At 40.9% G+C, this 22,011-nt stretch overlaps 1 protein-coding gene across 1 annotated transcript; it reads left to right on the forward strand.

Annotated features, from left to right (window-relative positions):
• Positions 1-22,010, forward strand: LOC109959619 (mediator of RNA polymerase II transcription subunit 15-like; the record flags this gene model as incomplete). Its single annotated transcript, XM_020599134.1, has 3 exons — positions 1-273; positions 16,345-16,405; positions 21,142-22,010. A coding segment is annotated over exon 3 (768 nt), but the record flags the coding sequence as incomplete, so codon positions are not given.
• Position 22,011: the final 1 nt, after the last annotated feature.

Below are 22,011 nucleotides of genomic sequence, written 5' to 3' on the forward strand. Positions count from 1 at the left end.
CAGGGTACGCGTTATAGATAATATATGGATGGATGTTGCTTCTTCGACCTGAAATGACTTAAAACTGCTGCAAACTGCTCTACTCCACGTCTAGTGGACAGGCCGTTTGTTGCGTCCTATGACTGGGGGGGAGGAAGGAGGGGCCGATGAACACACAAACGCGCGCGCGCTTTCGCTCGCGCACAGACAGCAACCCCTACAAGGAAGATGGAGGACGGTGTGGCAGCGTTGGAGCGGCGGTCCAGCCTGCAGCATCATTACTGTTGAAGGCCGGTGAGTTCGCCTCTCGTTCAGTTATGATAACGTTCAGTGTCTGCCGAGACCTCCACCACAACAGGGTGAAACAGAGCAGCAGAAAGTTGTGAGGCGGCTGTTGTTATTGAAGCATGGGACAGTGGATTGTCGCCGCTCAGTTTGCTGCCTGCTGAGGAGTGGCTACGGGGAAAGATAACTGCGCGGTTCAGAGAAAATGTCATACCGGGTTCAGACGGAAAGAAACGCCTCACTAGTAATACATACGAGGCTGTGTGCTGGACTGAAGCCCAACCGTCCACCGGGTAGACATGAATGAAACGGCCCAGTTGGCAGGTGCAGTCCCTGCGGAGCTGACCACAATTCAGTCAATACTGTGGCCTGGTGGAGCATTCTTAATGCTTCCTGGGTTTGGTTTTTGTCGAACCAGGATTCCACCTTGGCTTCCGTCACCTATGCAATGCAGAAGCCAAAAATAAGCCGTTTTTGCAGCGGCAGCCTGGCTGTGTGGCCTAGTTGTTATTCACAGAGATGCTGCAGTTTATCCTCTGGTTGTGCAGTCTGTCCGGGTAGTTTCTTCATCCAACGATAAAACCCAGATTCATCATGTCCTGATAGAAACCTTACTGTTAAAACAGCGCGGGGATGTATTCCTTACGTCAAGTCCCACTAAAATCACATTTAATGACCCCTTTTTGCAGTCGAAAATATGTTGGCCAGTTTTTAATCGAATTCGTATTTTTTTAATTATTACTATAAAAGAAATAAAAGGGTGTGGAGAAACATTAGAAGTGCTCTTTTCCCTCTCAGCAAGCTGGAGGTGTGTGTGTGTGTGTGTGTATGAGACAGCAGCTGGAGGGACATGTCTGTCTATGATTGACAGCAACTGAAGGGGCGTGTCTGTTTTGATCAGATCTGGAGAGGTGTGTCTCACTGTTTCACAGCAGTTGGAGGTGCATGTCTGCACCTATGATTAATGTCTGTGTGTGAGAGCAGAGGCCTGCATCATGAAGCGAGTTCAGTTTAGATTGGCTTTCATTGGGTTATCTGGCTTTGCTGAGTCTAACATTGGCCATCGTGGATAACCAGTACCACAAAGCTGGTTATCAAATGGCTCTATTAAGACTGGATTTCCTAACTGGCTATGAGCCCGTTCATGTAAAGAAGCAGAGTTGTTAATTAGAAACAACATCACCAGAACAATGAATGAAGTAGGCTACTTAATAAAATATGAGATAGGACCAGTGTCATTTCTAGCAGCTGACAAGATCAGTAGCCAAGTCAAGTTGACCTGGCGCTCATAGATTTTCTGGGATGGAGGTACATGTGTGTTGGTTGGAGAGGGTATGTGTCAAGTCCCAAGGTTTTGTGGTGAGAATCAAGCAAGTCACAAGTCAAGTCATACAAAATTCTGATGGTCTGATATATGGGAATATCAGGAATTTAAGTGAAAACATTCACAAACCTCTGATTATTAATTGTGCATTCGTAGCCTATAAACCAACCCTTAGCTAATAAATAAAAAAGGCATGTCTTTCCTGACTGTCAGAAACTTTTCCCAGTGCGTAGTCAATTTGAAGCCAAGTCTTAACACCTTAAACTTAATGTTATATTTCTAGCCATTGTTTGGCCGGCCAATGAGTTGGCTAACTTTAGCTGACACATTCACATATTTACCTTTCTTTGTTAGTTTTGTAGAGACGGATGAAGTTAGATTTTGTGGTGGTCATGTTGTTGATTTTTACACTGCAGACTTTGCATGCTGCTGTTCTTTTTCCTTCTACAATCATCAATGGCATAATCCTTGAATCTATATTTTATCATCTTTGGCCCTGTCCCCTCCATGATTGCTGCATCCTGTCAATGCATACATCTCTATTTTTGGCTGAGGTTGTGCTGCAGCTAAAAGTACCTCTTTGGCCATCCGGTAGTACTTTGGGTTAACAAAAAAGCTAATGGAAGTTCTTATGTAATGTGAAAGATGACAGACAAGGGAGCTTTATAATCATTTGTGTGTAGAACCAGAATGTGCTACATTTCCATCACTGATGTGAGATCAGCTGATAGTTTTACCAGTGAAGATGTCTACCTCTGTTGGAGGTATATAACATTAAGTTTAAGGTTGGAATGACAAACACTCAGTTCACTCTGATTATTCAATGGTGTTACAAAGTGAGGCCTCTTAACCTCATAAATGATTCACTGGCTGCAGCGAGGTCACAAACCTGACAGCAGCCACTTTCATTTTGTCCTGTCATCAATATACTGTACGTCATGGAGTAAACATTAGTTAGCGACAGCTGGTATGACCCCGCTGGTTGTCATTTTAACCACAAACGGTGACAATTAGTAGAAGAAGATGCTACCTGAGCAATTTCCACACTGAGCTTTGCTAATAAGATTGTAGGTGTCACTGGCCCTGCTGTACAGTGGTGGCGGTGGCAGGGTGGAGGTGAGGTGCAGTTTTGAATATATAAATGCTAAAATTGAAAATTGATTACCTACTCAAAAAGTGAATATCAGACTAGTTGGATTTTTTTGGTCCAGCCCTACTCTGCTGGTCTGCCACGTTCTGGAAGGTTGCCAAGTTTGTACACATTGCAATCACTCAATAGTGTTTCAATAACAAGATGTAACTTCTCAATATCTAGAAAAATGCAAGTATGTAATAAATAAAAATGAATTTCAAGTTAGGTGTCTCAAGTCTAATTAAAGTATCAAGTCATGAATACCAAGTCAAAGTCAAGTTGAGTCTTTTAACCAGTGTTAGTCAAGCAATGTATACAATAATGAATTGAAAAATTATTTTACACACAGGTTATTATTAGTGTTGGGCAATGACCAAAATCTCTAATCACGATAAACTGCATGATTTTCTGTGATTAATCGTGATTAACGGCATTGTTATGGGCGGCATTCAATAATGATTTCAAAAGTTGTGTATTGCGCACTTTCGTTTTAAAAGTACTGCTATATGAACAAAAGTGCAATAACATTTGGTTTGCAAATACTTTAAACAAATAAGGTGCTTTTTAACAGCAGTATTCCCTTTACACAGTAGCAGTTAAAATATTTTTAGCTGGCATGGCAATCTTGGTGTTGTGTTTGGTGAGAACAGTGGCTGTTCGTTTCTGCAGACAGTTTTTTATCATGTCCAGAGTTGAATTCCATCTGGTTGGAATGTCTTGTATAAGCGACTCCTTTTTTTGTCCGTGTTCAGTTTGTTGTTGTTGTAATTCTGCAGCACTTGCTGGACTGTGTTTAAAGTGGCCCACAACCTTTCTGCATTTGGCCAGGACATTGTCAAACGCACTGTTCTGCAGAGAAACTGTGACAGAACGATGGAGATTGTGTGCAATGCAGAGGACATGTTCAAAAGGTAGATGTCTCGTAGCAACGATCATGTTTCTTGCTCCGTCTGTGCTAAGTGTGCTGACTTTATTTGAAACGTTCCACTGCTGTGCAACATGAATGAAATGCTCTGTGCACGTTTTTGCAGCAAAATGTCTATCTTCTGTTTTCATTACAGTTAGAGCATGTGAATGCAGCTCCCACTGTTCTTCAATATAATGCACTGTAACGCCGAGGTAGTTATGGTTTACCCAGTGATGTCCAGTAGTCTCCAGTGAGAGCAACAGTTGGTGCACGTTGTAACGCCGTCACTTTTGTAGTCCTCTCCTTTTCATACAACTCGTGCATTCTTCTTGTGATGGTGCATCTGGTTCATGTGAGCACTGCAGCAGTCTTGGGCTAATTGGTTGAGACACATGATGACGCCCATCCCAAGCCAGTACTGATCAACATCCCACCCCTCCTGTGACCTATGGTTTGTCTGTATGTGTATTCAGAGCCAGTGAGCAACAGACTTTCAAAATAATAATAATGCGCGATAAAATAATTGTCGGTGTTAATTAAGTAATGTGTTAACGCAAAAATAACGTGTTATCTTGCCCAGCCTTAGTTATTATGTTATGAAAAACATATCTTTCCTATTGATATTGATGTTTATCAGAATCATCTTTGATGGCTAAGTATGTTTGAACATACAGGAATTTGACTCTAGTACAGAGGCTCTCAGTGTGGTAAGGCATCAGGAATAGAAAATAATAGAATAAAACTAGAGCAACAAAATGAGAATAAATAGTGTGTACATTCAGGCAGGAAATAAGTGCAATAAAAAATTTGAGAGGAAAGGAGGGGTACTTTTTATAAATACATGTACATTATGGCAGAAGGGCTTTCAAGCTGATGTACACAATGGTTATATTTATCATTACTTTTTTGCACTGGGGTGGTTGCTATGACCAGTCATACAGTCATGGATTAACTGCTCATGAGTGTGATGGCCTGGGGGAAGAAACTGCAGTGCCATGTTGACTGCATCATCCATTCATCTGTTTGCCCAGTAGGCAAACTGCAGGGGGTCCAGCAAGGGGTCTACGATGTCCTTTAGATGGGCCGACACCAGTCTTTCAAAGGGCTTCATAACTACAGATGTCAGGGCGACAGGTCTGTAGTCGTTCATTCCACTGATGCGGGGTTTCTTGGGGACTGGGACGATGGTGGATCGTTTGAAGCAGGAGGGGACTTCATACAGCTCCAGTGATCTGTTGAAGATAAGGGTGAAGATGGGGTCCAGCTGATCAGTGCAAGCTTTCAGGCAGAAGGGGGTGACACCATCCTGGCCTGGTGCCTTTATGATCTTTTGTTTTTTAAAAAGGCCAGACACATCCTTTTCACAGATCTTCAGGGGCAAGGAGCTGGGGGAAAGGAGGTGATTGGGGGGGAGCAGATGCTGGGTCTGAGGTGAAGTGTGTGAGGGGTATGGAGTTCTGCTTCTCATACTTACAGTAAGACACATTCAGGTCATCTGCCAGTTGATGGCCTTCCACAACAGGGGAGGATGGTTTCCTGTAGCTAATGATGTTTTTCAGGCTTTTCTGAGTAGCTCCTCTTTGCTACTCTGATCTCCCTTGTCACCGTGTTCCTGACCTGCCTGTACACGATCCTGTCCCTGCTTTTGTAGGCCTCCTCTTTGGCATGACAAAGCTGCTTAAGTTTTACTGTGAATCAGGGCTTCTTGTTGTTGTATGTGCAGAAGGTCTTGGTGGGCACACACATGTCCAGTGTTGTAGTTGAGTCCCCGGTGTTCGAGTCCGAGTCGTCAAAGAATAATCTGAGCTGAGTCTAAGTTAAGTCGCTGTTACCCAAGTGAGACATCAAGCTCTACATTAAACACAACCGACAGCTCTCACCCATTTATATTCCAAATTTTCTAAGTGTATATTACGGAGGTCACGCTAGACTTTTTCATTGTCCTTCATTTTGACAGATGGGATCATAAAAAATTATGTCAATGTATTATTACCTCAATTTAATTTTAATTTTAATCATAATGCATATTTCATTGTATTTTTCATTCATTGTCATTTCTTTTTTTTATATTAATAACTATATATAATGTGCAGCCACTTTTCCTATTAACACCACATAAAGTAGATTGCTTTTTTTTTTTTTTTTTCCTACCAAACACAAACTATCCACCACCTTGGGTTGCAGAATCCCATTGTACCCATCACTTTGTCTATTGGGAGACACCACACAGATTAACATTTCAACTAAATACAAAAACCTATTACTCGTTTCTCTCGCTATCACCAAGAAAATCTTTCAAAACAATCTGGCAGGGAGAGAATGATATGCGAGGGTGGTGGGGTGGGTATTGGAGGGCCTTACAGAATATTTAACTTTCATTTGGGGTTAAAGGAAAAAATTTTGAAGTTGGGAAACTGTTATCTCCGGAAGTGATTAGAAGTTTCGTGAGATTTCCCAATCCGCAGATGTGCTCCGTTGCCTCCAGTGTGTGGCTCTTCAACAGGCTGTCAGCTCCCAGATAGTGAGGTGTGTTGAGTAGGTCTCAGATGTCCTTTATCCACTGCATCAGTTCCTCTTTTTCATCTCTTTTATCAGCGCTACAGCAGCCATTTGGGCTTTTTAGTAACCTAACTTTAAGTTAGTGTAGATTGCACTCTGTGTTCTAATCTGCTAAAATGATGGCGGGCCTTCAGATTTTTCTGTCATTAATAAAACAGTTTCCTCAATTATGGGAAATATTTGGTTAGCAGAACCTTGTGTGTATTGCTCCACCACATTGCGCGACTATTTAATACATCAAAATCTTTTATAGAAAGGTGGAGTGTTTGTTTGTTGGAAGTGGATATTGTGGATACAGCATGTTGTGCATGAACAGGTTTTAATATCAGCAACTTAGGCCAAAATATTATACATTACAAAAATAAAATTGAGTCCTCCTATCCAACTTTAAGTCTGAATGCAGTCAGTGCTTGAGTCCGAGTCGAGTCACGAGTCCTGAAAATCTGGACTTGAGTCGAACTTGTGCCAGACAACTTTGACAACTTCTAGCTGAGTCACTGCCAGTTCCAGTCTGATGGGGCTTACTTTTGTAATGCATTGACTGTCACCAAGCAACTTTTCTAATAGCAAATAGCCTACTGAAGACAGTGGGCACTGTGTGAACAGATAATTTCATAGAAATCTGTTGAGTATTAACACATTTGTATGAATGTTTTAATATCTAAATACAGTATATAGTATACACATAAATAAAAGAAGCTTTTTTTTAAGCTTGAGCACCTGCGCTCTAAAATATCTGTGTACGGCCCTGTTAGCCTCCTGAGCTTGCTAGGGTGAAAATGTGCACTGTACACCCTGTGGCTCTGATGGAGCTGCTGAGAGCGTATCCCTAATCAGTGATGCATTAATGAGATTCTGCACCCACCTGTAAAAGGCAGTAGGCTGTTCGCCTATATCATTTATTTAACTTGTAGGCTGTGTGACTGTTTCAATCAAAACAATACGAATTGCTGAGAAGAAAAAAAACAACAAATGGTTAATTAACTGTGTCAATGGAGTCGACAGAGTTTATACTGTTCTTGTTAGCATTTTCACTCTAAAATGGCATCAGCGTTACTGTGGCGCCATCTAGCAGGGGTTGTCAAAAAAAGCACCAGAGTTTCATCTCTTTGTTTTAAAGTTAATGTGTAGGAAACATGCATTAATTAATTATGTAGTCAGCATGTGCACAATCACATGTACATATCACCACAGTAATCATTTTAAATGATGTACACTGCCTGGCCACTTTAATAGTCACACTTCAGTACAATTCAATGCAACACTTCCACTTTAAAATCTGTGTTGATGAAGCTCAAAATTTTTGTTTTTGGTGAAATTGTCATGAAATTATAAATTCAATCATTTATTATCGAGGTCATAATTAAAGGTGGAGTTGTACTGAACTACAATATATGGCCATTATTACGGCCTAGCATTCGTGCACCTTATATTCTGTAATTTTATGTTTTTTTATGTGTAGTGTGATTTGAGGGTATGTATGTTCTTTTAAACACCATAGTGATGTGATGAGCACTTGTGATTTAATTATATCCTGAATACAATAACAATAAAGGCATCTTATCTTATGTATGTAGATGGGGAGGTCAAAAATACAGAGACAGTCTACTGACTGCTCATCTCAACACTGGGCCAGTGATGTATAGGTACAGTGCAGCTTCAGTCATTACGGTCAAAGGCAACAAAAACATATCTACTCCACCATAATTAAATTCTATTGTTTAGACTCTGCTCATCATTAAAAACACAAATTACTTTTTATGTTAGGTTACTGCAACCTGCCAACAAAGGCAAGGAAGAACACAACAGCTAGTAACAGAACACAGTTAAATTACAGTTTTAGTGCGGTTCTGACCATTTTAAATCTAATTTCTCATTTATGTGAATACTTGAATAAATCAAAGCTTAGCATTAAATTCTGAATCTAGCTAAGAAACAAGACCTAAGAATAAGGAGGAGAAAGGACATCTTGTTTATCACGTTATTGATGTCTCTTCTCCAGTGAAGCATAATGACAAGGTAGGAAAGTGTCTTTCACTTCTAAAATGGCTATAAACACACACATACACTTTTGTGTTCATCCCTCTTGGGGACTTTACATTGTCTTAAAATTATTTCCTAATTTTAACCATAACCACTATTTGCCCAACCAACTTTACAATAACCTTAAGCCGTGCTGTCACTTCTTGGACGGTGAGTCCTCACAGTGTGAGTCAGCTCTTGGTTTTGGGTCCTCACACTCCCCACATGTGTAAAAAAACTGGGAAAGTCATTCAGCTCAACCAGAGAACAACTCTAATGCTCCTACTCCATAAGCCCAATAATGCAGAATCCAGGTTTGGTACCTGATGCCATTGTGTCATGTTTCAGATGTGCTTTCAGGATCATTTGGTTTTCAGAGTATACACAGATTTCAAGAACCTAATACTGAATAGCTATTTTTGTCAACGAACAAAATAAAAGCTAGTGATGCCCAAACGAGGCTCCATGAAGCTTTGAACCCTTTTGGACCATTGTATTGAAAATTGGTTCACTACTCCAAGGTTCATTCATTGAGCACATGGGTGACATCTGCTGGCACAGTGGTTGTTGTACAGCCTTGCAAAGCTGACGCTGATGCACCTTGCGTGTGAACTGAGTTTTGTTGTATTGTGGAAATTACTTAAAGCTTAAATCTAATTTCATTTTACATGTCTGTTGTTTTTCTTCCTTGCTTTATAAAGTATCTTAAATGAAATGTTGACTGGCTAATCTTTTTTCCCAAGAATTCCAAAGAATTTGAAATGGATTTATAATTATTGATCCCAAATTACACACTGGACAGAGCAAATATTTACTGGGTTCAATGAGGCTGTGGATGTAATTAATGTTATTACAGTATAATATAATAGATGTATGCAGGGGTGGCCAATTCCAGTCCTCGAGGGCCGCTGTCCTGCTTGTTTTCCAACTATCCCTGCTTGACCTGTTGCTGATTACCTGGCTCAGGTGTGTTCAGTCAGTCAGAAGCTGGAAGATACCATCTTAGATGAAAGTGGAGTGAGGAAAGATAAAGTGAATGGTATCTTCCAGCTTCTGACTGGCTGAACACACCTGAGCCAGGTAATCAGCAGCAGATCAGGCAGGGATAGTTGGAAAACAAGCAGGACAGCGGCCCTCGAGGACTGGAATTGGCCACCCCTGTTATAGAGGATCACAGCTGACCGCTCACACCCCAGACACAACCTGTTTGAACTCCTCCCCTCTGGATGGCGTTACAGGTCAGTGTGCACCAAGACAACCAGGCACAAGGACAGTTTCTTCCCCCAGGCCGTCACACATACCTGTGTATATATGCATTGTACAGATTATACAGACTCATAGGGGAAGGTAATAGCTAAGTTAATACCTGAGGATAGATGCCATCTGTATGCAGGTTAAACCTATCCTTAACACATGCTGGTTTAAAAAAAATGACTTGCAGTGTAAAAAGACAATCCTAGATGTTAGTCTGTGTAAAAGAGCTGGTTAAAACAGTAGGGCTTCTCATCCACCAGACACACAAAATTACACCAGATACAGCCTGTGCATTTAACATCCCCTTAGATCTCAGTAGTAAGGACTTCATGAGTTTCTTTACAAATAAAAGCACAACTACTACAGAAAAAATTAATCATAATTCTGACAAATCTCACAGATTTGCCATCTACTATGGCTTTAGAATCATCTGTAGGACCTCAGTTATACTTGGACTACTTCTCTCCCATAGATCTATCTGAGTTGACCTCACCAATTGCTTCATCTAAATCATCATCATGTCTCTTGGACCCCATCACGACCAGGCTGCTCAAAGACGTTTTGCCGCTAATCAAGACGTCCGTATTAGATCTGTTTAACCTCTTTCTATTAACAGGTTATGTTCCGCAGACTTTTAAGGTTGCTGGAATTAAACCTCTACTCAAAAAGCCTACTCTTGACCCAGGTGTTCTAACTAATTATAAACCAATATCCAATCTCCCGTATATTTCTAAAATCCTTGAAAAAGCTGTTGGTAAGCAGTTTTGTGAACACTTGCACAAGAATGATTTGTTTGAGGATTTTCAGTCAGGTTTTAGAGTCCATCATAGTACAGAAACTGTATTGGTGAAAGTCACCAATAATCTTCTCCTAGCCTCAGACAAAGGACTTGTTTCCATTCTTGTCTTCTTAGATCTCAGTGCTACTTTTGACACCATTGATCACAGCATTTTATTATAGAGACTTGAACATGTTGTTGGGATTAAAGGAACCACACTAAGTTGGTTCAAATCTTATTTATCAGAAAGATTCCAATTTTTGTTCATGTTAATGATGAATCTTCCACACAGACTGAAGTTAGTCACTACGTTCCACAGGGCTCTGTGTTAGATCCAGTTCTCTTCCCTTTATACATGCTCCTTTTAGGCAATATTATCAAGAAGCACAGCATAAATTTCCATTGTTATGCAGGTGATAGTTATATTTATCTATGAACCCAAATGAATCAGATCAGTTAGTTAAACTTCCAGCATGTCTTAAAGACATAAAGGCCTGATGACTTGTAACTTCTTACTTCTAAACTATGACAAAACTGAAGTCATTGTACTTGGCCCTGAAAACCTTAGAAATCTGCTATCTAACCATATAGTTACTCTACATGACGAAGCTCTCACCTCCAGTACTACTGTGAGGAACCTTGGAGTCCTTTTTGACCAGGATATGTCCTTTAAATCACACATAAAACCAAGTCTCTAGATCTGCCTTCTTTCACCTGCTCAGTATCGCCAAAATCAGGAGCATCCTGTCTCAAAGTGATGCTGAAAAACTGGTCCATGCATTTGTTACTTCCAGGCTGGACTACTGTAACTCTTTACTATCAGGATGCCCCAATAATTCCATAAAAAGCCTCCAGTTAATCCTGGTTCTCCTATGGAACCAACTCCCAGTGTCAGTTCAGGAGGCAGACACCCTCTCTACCTTTAAGATTAGACTTAAGACTTTCCTTTTTGATAAAGCTTATAGTAAGGGCAGGATCAGGTAACCCCGAGCCTTCCCTTGGTTACACTGCAATAGGCCTAGGCTGCTGGGGGGCCCCATGATGCTCTGAGTTTCTCTGCTCTCCTCCACTGTCCTCTCCTCTCTCGCTGTGCACCTATATGCCACCATTACACATCACTAACTGTGTCTCTCCTGTAGTGTGTCCTCTCTCTCCCTGTACTATTCTGCAGGTTGCCCTGGCTCCGGAGCTCTATGTTTCTGATGAGCAGTTAATGCATCAACCTGACCAGTGTTTGATTGTTGTGTCTTTGTGCTTTTTTTTTCTTTTTTCTCTCCTCTATCCACTCACCCCAACCGGTCGAGACAGAAGGCCGCCCACCAAGAGCCGGGGTCTGTCAGAAGTTTCTTCCGTTAAAGGGAGTTTTTCCTCCCCGCTGTCGCCAAGTGCTGCTCAAGGGGGATTTGTTTGGTTTTCCTCTATAATAATAGTGATAACAATAAGGTTTATACCTTACTTTGTAAAATGTCCTGAGATTACTTTTGCTGTGATTTGGTGTCATACAAATAAAATTTGATTGATATGTGTATTACTTCCCTTTTTCTGTGACTCAGCATTATCAATTTTTTTATTTAGATTCTAAATGTAAAATCACTTTTACCTAATACAGTCATTTCTTATATTGTAAACATTCTTGCTCTTCTTGTGGGACTTCTAACTGCAAAGAGACAATTTGTTCGATGGTCTCCTGCAGCTCCTTTTGTAAGGTTATTTCTGATGCCAGATCATCAGAGGCCAGTTCTGTTATGGCCTGTGTTTCTTGGGCTGTTCATTGGTTCTCTCCGGGACCCATATTTACAGCTTTGCTGACACATTGATGCATCTATGCCTCTGGGTGTCTCTGCATGGCCTCTGCGTTTGGTGATGCTCTGTATGCCCTGCCATACCTGCCATGGGTTGTTTTCTGAGAGGTGGTTCTCCATCTTCCTTTTATAGTTCACCTTAGCCTCCCTTATTCCTCTCTTCATGTGAGACTGTGCTGCACTGTACAGAGCTCTATCACCTGATCTGAATGCTTAGTCACAGGCCCTGAGGAGCGTGCGGACATGGCCAGTAATCCAGAGTTTCTCATTAGGGAAGATGCATAGATTTGGTAACAGTAACACTCTCAATGCAGAACTTGATGTAGGATAGAACAGAGTGTTTATGTTGACAGGTCCTCATGCTCAGAAACATTCCACTCAGTGTGTTCAAAACAGTCCTGTAGCTGGGAGAGTGTGGACATGGGCCAAGATGTAATAGCCTTCATAGCTAGTGGTAGTCTCCATCTGTAGGGGGTGAGAGATGGTCTGACTGGCCTAGGTGGGGAGGGGAACAGTTCTCTATGTGTTCTTGATGTTGGAATAGACACGGTCCAGCGTGTTTCTCCCTCTAGTCGGGCATTTCACGTGCTGGTAAAAGGCTGGAAGTATTGATTTCCGTCAGGATGACTACACTGCTGCTTGTTTATGGCGTTTAGTAGGGGTTCAAGAGCTTTACTAACACTGGCTTCAGGTGGTATATAGACAGCGGTCACAATAGCTACTGTTAGCTCTCTCGGTAAGAAGAAGAGGCAGCATTTAACTGACATAAACTCCACATTGGGAGTACTTAGCTGTCCATTGTGATGCTGTTATTGGACCACTCATTATGCACGTAAATACAGAACCCTCCGCCTCTGCTTTTACTTGAAACCCAGTTTCTGTCACAGCGATGAAGTGTGCAGTCTGCTAGTTGCAATGGTAACCTTGGGATTTTGCTGATGAAGCCAGCTCTCTGTTATCAGAATCAGATTTATAATCAGAACACTGCAGTTCTTGACATACCAATTCCCAACAAATAGTAGTTCCAGTTCATCCATTTTGTTGGCCAAAGATCTGGCATTGTAAGGAATATGCTGGGAAGAGGCAGCCTGTGAGGCTGTTTTCCGAGTTTAGTCAGAAGTCCAGTCCTACAGCCTCACTTCTGCTTCCTTTCCCTTTGCTGTCTGCACTGTCTGCAAGGCCTAATAACAATCCTCTGAGAGCCCCAAGGCCTCACTATCTCGTCTGGTATATCGTGTCTGTGGCGAAAGTTATCTGAGATCGGCAACTTGCGTTGTAACCCAATGTTCAGCAGTTCGTGTCTACTGTAATGTTGTTTCACAGAAGCATGTTTATATATGGCACACAAAAGACACTAAAATGCACAAAAAGGGATAGCCCAGAGCCGCTGCAGAGCCACCATCTTTCAGGTCTGAAATCAGTACATTATGCTGCATGTTTTTCTCCAGACTGCCACTAGGGGCACTAATGCTGCAATGGATATCCTAGGGGGTCACAGCTAGTTGTACTACTGTTTTATCTGTTGAGCAGCTAATCACAGTAAGTTGTGATCGTTGAATCTTAGCTAGCTTAGTGTGGTTACAGGCCATCCACCACAACCTTTGGTAAGTCCAAGTAACAAAATTAGAGAGTAGGCTTTAACAACAGGTTGCTATGGGTCCATTAGTTTGAGAGCAGATGTGTTCAGTGTAAGGAAATCTATATGGGGGCTGTTTAGCCCAGAATTGTAGGGAAGATGCTGCCTTTCCATGCAAGCTTCAGTGGTGGGTTACTAGCCACCAAGGCGGGAGTCAGTTGTATAGGTCAGAGAATCAGGAGTCTTCCACTTTACTGTTAAATAGTGAGAAATCATGTAAGGTTTTGTCTTTTTCCCTTCAACCCTTAATATCTTCTCATGTACAACTAGTTAGTTATTTTTTAATGTAGTACAGGGATTTTGGTAGGGAAGGAAAGTTTGAAAAGTTTATCAGCCCGGCAAGCAGTAACAATTGGCCAGAGGATCATCAACAGTGGCAACTTCTTTCTCAGGCTGACAACACATCCGCCTTCAGGGGGTGGGAAAGTGTTGAGGAGGACGGCAGTGTGGATAATACAGGGGTGAGGACTACTTGTCCATCCACCATTTTGTATCCTATTGCATCACTGTCTGGTATGCCAGCACTACTGCTATGGACCACAAGCACCTGCAGAGAGTGGTAAAGACTGTGGAGAAGATCACCAGGGCCCGGTTTTTCAAAAGGTTTAATCCGGATAAAATTGATCCGGATTCAGTAATCCTTTTTTTTCGATCCGTGATCACGTAATCCAGCTTACTTCTTGAGCCAGTTTTTCAAAGCAACATCGGATTGGATCAATCTGATCTGGATAGGAACTTTTCAGGATCACCAAATCTGGATAACCAGTGCTCAAACAGGATGGATTACTTCATATAATTGCACCTGTGTTGTTTACATGCTGAGTTGCAGATGCATAACTGCACATACATAATTGCACACCCACTGCAGACTATTGCACATACAGCTTTAATGTAGCATAAATTATCTCTTACTGTGTTCTCATTACTGCTGACTATTGTAGCTACTGCTCCGATGCAGAATACGTTATCTCTTGTGTTCTCATATTTTTTTTATATACTTTTTAAATTATATTTCATTTCACTTGCTGGTTGAAGCGCCTTTAGATATTTATGCCATTTATCAACTTTATATTTCACTTGTGTTGTTTGGCATTCAGTGTGGACAGCAAAGGAAGAATCTCATTGTGCAGGGACATGCATTTCCATACTGTAAATACTTTGACCATGACCCTCTGTGACAGAGCTCCATTCTGTGGTTATATGTATGTATCTCCGCAGGAAAGTTCATGTTACTATTTTGAAGTGGAGAGAATTTATTATTTGAAGGATGACATATCATTATGCTTTTTCCCCAACTTTTATTTGTAAGGGACCATGTACAATATTAAACATGCCATTTGATCTATTGTACCAGAGTTGGCTTAAAGCTAATTTTCATCTGCAGTCCCTTGGTAGTCGTAATGAAAACATAATCACGGTAACAAAACAATACCAAACAAAACTACAATACAAAACAAACGAAACAACGCACAATATATCAACATAGTCAGAAACAAAACCGTTACAGACAAGACAACCAAAAACCAACTGACCAACCAACCAGAAAAGTAGTTACATGACTGAATATCCTTTAGCAGGTTTTTTCAGTTTAGCCTGAAAACTACCAAAGGAGTAGCAACTCTTTGTCACCTGGTAGAGCACACTAACATGTAGCTTTCACAGAAAATGCAGACTGCCCCTACTGTATGTGGTACAGTGAAAAGGTACAATACAGTTCCACAGAGAAGATATTCTTAGTGATTTTATAGAATATGTTGAACGGCAATAAACTCACATAATGGAAGAGGAGATAAACGATTTAAAATTTTATACACAAGACACAAATTTAAATATAATCTAAAGTTCTCAAAACCAAGGAGTTGATGTTTTCCAGTATCCTACAATGAAGAAGCTGCATTGGCTGTTTATCCAAAATTTTTAAATTGTTTATACAAAGACTATACAAAGAAAGGTTGAATGACAGTCTATCCTGCTTGATTCAAGCATGTAATACAGTAAGACATATGGGAAAAGATCATACCATGCATAAATATCTTTAGCTGCATCCATAGACAACTTCTAATTTGTCTAAAATTTGCTAAGTTGTATTTAATGTTTTTTTAAACATGTTTTCTAAAATTAAGCTTTGGATCCAGTATAATGTTGAGATATTTGTATTTAGTAACTATTTAAATCTTTTCACTGCTGATGAAAATATTTACATTAGGAAGCTGTTTATTAATTAAAAAAACACATCTTTTGTTTTATTAATATTTAGACTAAGACGTGATTGTTCAGGCCATTGTGTGATCCTTTCCATGGCAGCTGTTAACTTTTCAGCTGCTGCTTCTCTCCCCTCCTCTCACTCTCAGAGCTTAACAACAGCAGGACCTCTGGTTGGTTGTCAAGGAAACCTCTGGGTAATTGCTCTCTATGTGATGGCACATGAGGAGGTGATCTCTCCAGGGGGCAGTGGTGTTCTCCCACCTCCACCACGATGGTTGTCACATACTGCCCTTTAACAACTGCTATAAAAGTGTTGATGGAGAGTCAGGCTGAAAGTGGCGTTTTAACACCAGTATTCAGATAATTTGAACACTACTTCTCTGGTTTATATTTATGTTTTCCATATTTGGTGCTGTTAAGATACAGTTACGGTATCTTTGTCCTTTATATTCTGTTGACAGGTCAGTGCTTTGTGGTGTTTAATGCCTCCAGCTTCTGAGTGACCAAACACACCTGATCCAGGTAATCAGCAGTGGGTAGGGCAGTGGCCCTCAAGGACCAGGATTACCCACCCTGATGTGTGGAAATGTCTTTTTTTTTCAGCAAGTAACTGACAAGTAGTATTTCTCTGCTAAAGGACAAACACTGTATCAGTGTCAGCTAATTTTCTGATTCCCATGATATAAAATTTCACTGTACATGATGTCAAATATGTGGCACTGATGCCACTTAATTTTTTTAAAAGCCGTTTTTTTTGTTGTTTTTTTTTTCTTTTCACTTTGTCACCATCACACCAGGAGGTCCATCTGTGTTATTGTTCAAGAAGACTGTTTATTTGTGTATGAATTAAACAAGATACATCATGGTTGTTGTTGAGCTTTAGAGATTTTGAAACAGCTAAGTTAGCTATTTGCCCCCCCCCTTTCAGTCTTTATGCTGATCTAGGGTAACCATGACTCCATCTCTGTATTTAAGGAAAGAAAGTAAATAAGCATATTTCCTAAAATGTTAAACTTGTTTTCAGCAGGGTGGGTTTATTTTCCAACCAAGCAAAACTACAACCACACAGAAATGTAAAAGTACAACAAAGAAACACTAAGTGACCGCAAAGCCTGCATTATTTGTGGTATTCTAGTTTGGATGTTTTGTTCCTGTGATGAAGGAGTTTGTGTCTTTTCCATGCTTATGAAACAATGTGTGCCTCAGCACAAACAGGTCTGTGTTTATTGCCAATTGCAATTTTCTTTTGTGGATATAAAACATATGCAATTATTTTAGAATTACACGGATATATAATTGATATGTTGGCAGATATTGGCTTATTACAGATACTGTCCATCCGTATTAGCCAACAAATTACAAGAACTGTCAGCAGCAAAATTATGTCTGAAGTTATTTAGAAACAAGTGTCTGAACTGAACATGTAGATTGCCCATCAAAGAGCAGTGACAAGTTTGTTTAGTCAACTAAAAATTGTTACAATTTAAGTGGTGCTAAATTGAAATATCAGATTTTGGTATTTCCCCCTGTTGAGCTAAAGTGCTGAGTCAACTTTATGGTCATTTTGGAAGGTGTATTGACCAGTGCTTGTTAGGAATTGAAAAGAGCTGTAATGAGCAGCTGTTTAGCAAATTGCAGAAAGAGGGGAAAAGGACAACAAAACCCATTATGACAAGCCACATAAAGGTGAGATTTGTACTTTATTAGAAGTCTTTTCAAACATCATGATCTACTTTTACAAGACTGTTGTGATGATGTGGCTGGTTTTGAATAGCCTGTTATGTTAGTCTTGGTTGTTTACCCATCTCCGTTAAAGTGCAATGCATAGCCATTTACTGACTGTTTCTGCAACATGCATCATCTGAACCAGACTAGGAAGCTAACAAAAATGGGGGGGGAAACATGTCAGTGAAGAATATAAATAAAAGGAATAATTCGCAGTACAAGCTGGCACATATGAAACGCACAGTAACAGCACGTGCTGTGGTTAAGTGATAGGGGAAGGTTAGACTTGGTAAACTAGGCAATAACCATGTCCAGAAAAAAACTGCCTATAAGAGCACTGTTTGAACAAAGACAAGTGTGCTGCCTGTCTCGTTATTCTGACAAATTCATATGGCAGCCCGATATTATATTGTGTCAATTTAAATAGGTCACAATTTAACTATTGCATAATATGCAGCTGGCTTATATTGATTTTTAAATGCTCAGAAATATGTACCTGTCACTCTTTTCCATTTAAATACTGATGTCAGTGTGGTCGAAATTCATGCCAGTTGATTTACATGGTGCTGTCAGTATTTAACATACATTTCTACTACTGGGCTGCCAGTCAATTATTACAACAAAAGCAATTGATGAGAGCCCATTCTCATTTTATATAAATGGGATAGGACAATTCCATGTTTATTTGACCCATTTACAGTCAAACTGTCAGTTTTTTGCACTTCCTTTGCAGATATTTAGTATTCACTTTAACATTCCCAATTTGTTAATGACTGATGTGCAGTCAGTGCAGAAATGTCACTAAAGTCGTCACTTAGCTAGGAGTGATTAAACAGTGGTGGGTTGAGCAGCTCTACAATAATCACACAACAAACTGTCAGCAACATACAGTAGATCTTCTTGTGCACTCATCTGTCTGATGCATCTGCGTTACTTTGCTCATCATCACACGCAGCTGTGTAGTAGTTACATGTGACGTGTAGTCCATAGTCTGTTAGCTACTTTTGTGCAGTTAGCATCAGTCAACAAGTCTGTCTTTTTATTTTGTCACTCCTTTTCTACACCTCTGGTTTTCCATCTCTACAAGTTTTATTTGCTGCCACATATACTTTGCAGGTGTGAAGGAAACGGCTCTCACATCTGTTAAGGCTGCACCAGCAGTGTAAGCCGTTATGTAAGCCGTATAGTGTCTGTGTCGAGAGACCCAGTAGGAAAAATTCTTGAATTATGACGGTTAATCAGGCCTGGTGAGATCAGGTTGAGGAGAGGAAGAGAGGGAGACTCACATAAACTATCTGACCTGAACAGATCTGTGTAGTTCTCTTCTTCTATTTTGATTTGGAAAATGAATTTGCATATCATAGCACTTTACCAACTGGTGACCAAATCAAAACAGGTCTGGAGAAAGGCTGCACTAGATTGTTAAAAGTGTTAAGTGCCAGTTGAGTTTGTTTGGGTTAAATAACTAAAGTTGTGACGCTCTTATCTATGAAAATCACTCGACTTTTTAGAAAATTAATAGACTTTATTGACACTTTAGACAAAATGAATAAATAATAGAATAAACTCAGCTGGTCTAGAAAGGCCAAGTTGCCAAACAAGTCTCCCGGTCAGTTCGTACGTGGTTGCTTCACAGAAGAATCAGGAGCGGCAACACAGGTAGCAGTTGCGCTTCACAGTTGGAGTTCAACTGGAAACTGTATTGTAGTTTCAGAGTTGTAGTATGTTCTCATATAGTTTATCAAGTTAATGATGTTCAAACAGCAAATGCAGATATAGTCAGTTGTTGTTTCACCAAAGACAAACATGGTTCTCAGTTCCGGTTGTTCAGTGTAAATGTGAAGTTTCTCTACAGGAGAGGGTTCCCAACAGAATGCACATTACAGTGTCAGAATGATGCTGTGGAAACCACCAGAGTTTGCAACGTTGGCGTTTCGACTCTGGCCACTAACAGCTCTGTTGCAAGTCCCTCTCTCCCTCTGTTCCCCCATTTCCTGTCCACCTCTATACAACTCACTAATTAATAAAGGCATGAAAACCTGGAAATAAACTTTTAAAAAAAGGCAACAAATAGTTGAGTGGCTCTACAATAACCAGAGTACCATTTTACCAAAAAACAGACCACATCATGTCACGTGTGTAGCTAAGTGGAACTGTAGATAGATGGAACTATCTTCAGTCTCTTGGTCAAACACAGAACAGACATTTATTTTTAGGCTATGATTGTTGCTAATTGTTACTTAAAATGGGAAAATGACATCTGTCCTCAGAGACAATCCAAAACAAACAGTTTTATCAATTAATTAACCAGCTATTTCAGAGAAATAAAAATAACAAAACAAAATATATTGCAAACATATAGGCCAGTGTGCCCACTACACCTGTAAAGTTGTGGTGGTTCCCAACAGTGTGTAAAAGTGGCCCATGGCTGAATCTAATTGTATATATGAAGGAAGACGAGTTCATTTTGAGGTACTTTGGAAAATATTGCCTTCATTTGCTCCAGGGCCTAGTTAATCACAGTTTTTTTTATACTAACATTTATGGCATCATAAAGTGTTGGCTCATATTGGATGTGTAAGTGAAAAAAATGGGTTAAACACCAGATTTATTTATTAGTTTATGTATTTATTTGTCTATGTAGGACAATCTCCATCAGGGCTTCAGTCCAAACTCCGGTATAATCTCCACAGGGGATAGATTCCACCCAAAATATGAAAAAGTGACTCCCCCCCCACTACCAGTCATTAAATGAGTTGCTCTCTGCTCCAGCTTTAAACCAACTCCGCAATGTACTGATTGTTTACTGAGCTCCCGCTTCATCTTGGTTTACATATCAACCAGCAACATTGAATACATCAGCGGTGCACGGGGCTGTGACTGGTCAGCATGTGCCACGGTTTGGCCATCCTGTGCCCTGTTTGTGTCATATAGACCTACAGCTGATCACTCACATATACTGCACACAGGTAGAACAGTCAGTTTAAATCCCAGCATCATTGAAGTTAAATGTAAAATCTGTTTCTGCTGCTGAGCCTCACATCTGGTGTTTGTCTCCATGGCTCCTCCTGGAGATCACACTCTAGTTTGTCAGTGTGGATGATCTGAGTTTTGTTCTGTCACTTGTCTTTTGTAAACAGATTTTGTAGTCCCTGCTGAAGTGTCACTGTGAACCATGCACATCATCATATATGTGGTTAAACGAAACACATAAACACTTGCGGGTGTCAGTTGCACATAGGAGCGTGCATTGTTTTAGGTGATGTTGTGAATCAATCATGCATTCCATTTTACAGGATATACACTTTACTGATGATTGGATCTTCAAGTGCTCTTAATGAAATGCTATGAATTTCAACCAGATTATGCCAGTAGGCCTACTCTTTTTCCTCTCTTGGAGGGGAAAAAAAAAAGTGGTGGAGCGTCATTCCGGCAGCACTACACCTGTATGTAAACAGATATTTATAATGATTTTTCTCTCATTTTTGTTCCTTTCTATGTACTCCCACTTTCTCCCCTTTTGTCATTTTCAGTCTCTTCACAACAGTCTTTGTCCTGACCTCATATGGACACCTGCTACCAATGGACTCCTAAAACCTTCTCTGACAGTTAAAACAACCAGAACCAGACAACTATGAATCCCCAGGAGACGGAGCTTGGCCAAGAGGTGATGAAGGAGACCGATGCTCCTCCTCGCCATCGTCACAGCAACCACAACAGCCGGTCTCGTAACTACAGCAACCAAGAAAAGCGCTACAGACGCTGTGAGGCCCTGGCGGGAGGAGGTGCTGGTGGCAGAGCCAGGGTATCACAGCAGCGTAGGCCACCGGATGAGCAGGACATCGAGCTACAACAGGGAGCTCAGTCTCCCCAGCCCCAACAGCCACAGCCCATTCCTCGACCTGCAGTGACACGTTATCGCAGACAGGGGGACAGCGAGGCTTGGATCAGAGCTCAGCAACAGAGGCACAGACAGAGGCAGCAAAGAGAGGCAGAGAGAGCACAACACTTAGCACAACAACAGGAGAACCAGCACCACATTGAGATGAGCCAGGAAGATGAACGAGAGAGGGATGATTCAGTGCTGGCCCGCTCAGCAAGCACTGAGAGTGGTTTTCACACCCATACTGACCGGGCTGAGGGTGATGATGGCCTGGTGATGATGTCTCTTGAACCTGAGGGACAGCCAGAGACGGAGGATGAGGCAGGGACCTATAGACTCCAGCTACGGTCCGAGGCAGAGGGGTACACTGAGAGTGCTGAGGCTGAACAGCAGCATCTTCATCCACATCCTAACTTTCTTCCTCAGCCTTCGCCCATGCCACACAAACCCCTGTCTGATATCGAACACTCCCAGAGACAGGATGAAACAAAGGAAATGCTGAACACTGGCTACTCCAACC

Source organism: Monopterus albus, unplaced genomic scaffold, assembly GCF_001952655.1.
Source record: "Monopterus albus unplaced genomic scaffold, M_albus_1.0 scaffold40.1, whole genome shotgun sequence".
Taxonomy (NCBI): Eukaryota; Metazoa; Chordata; class Actinopteri; order Synbranchiformes; family Synbranchidae; genus Monopterus; species Monopterus albus.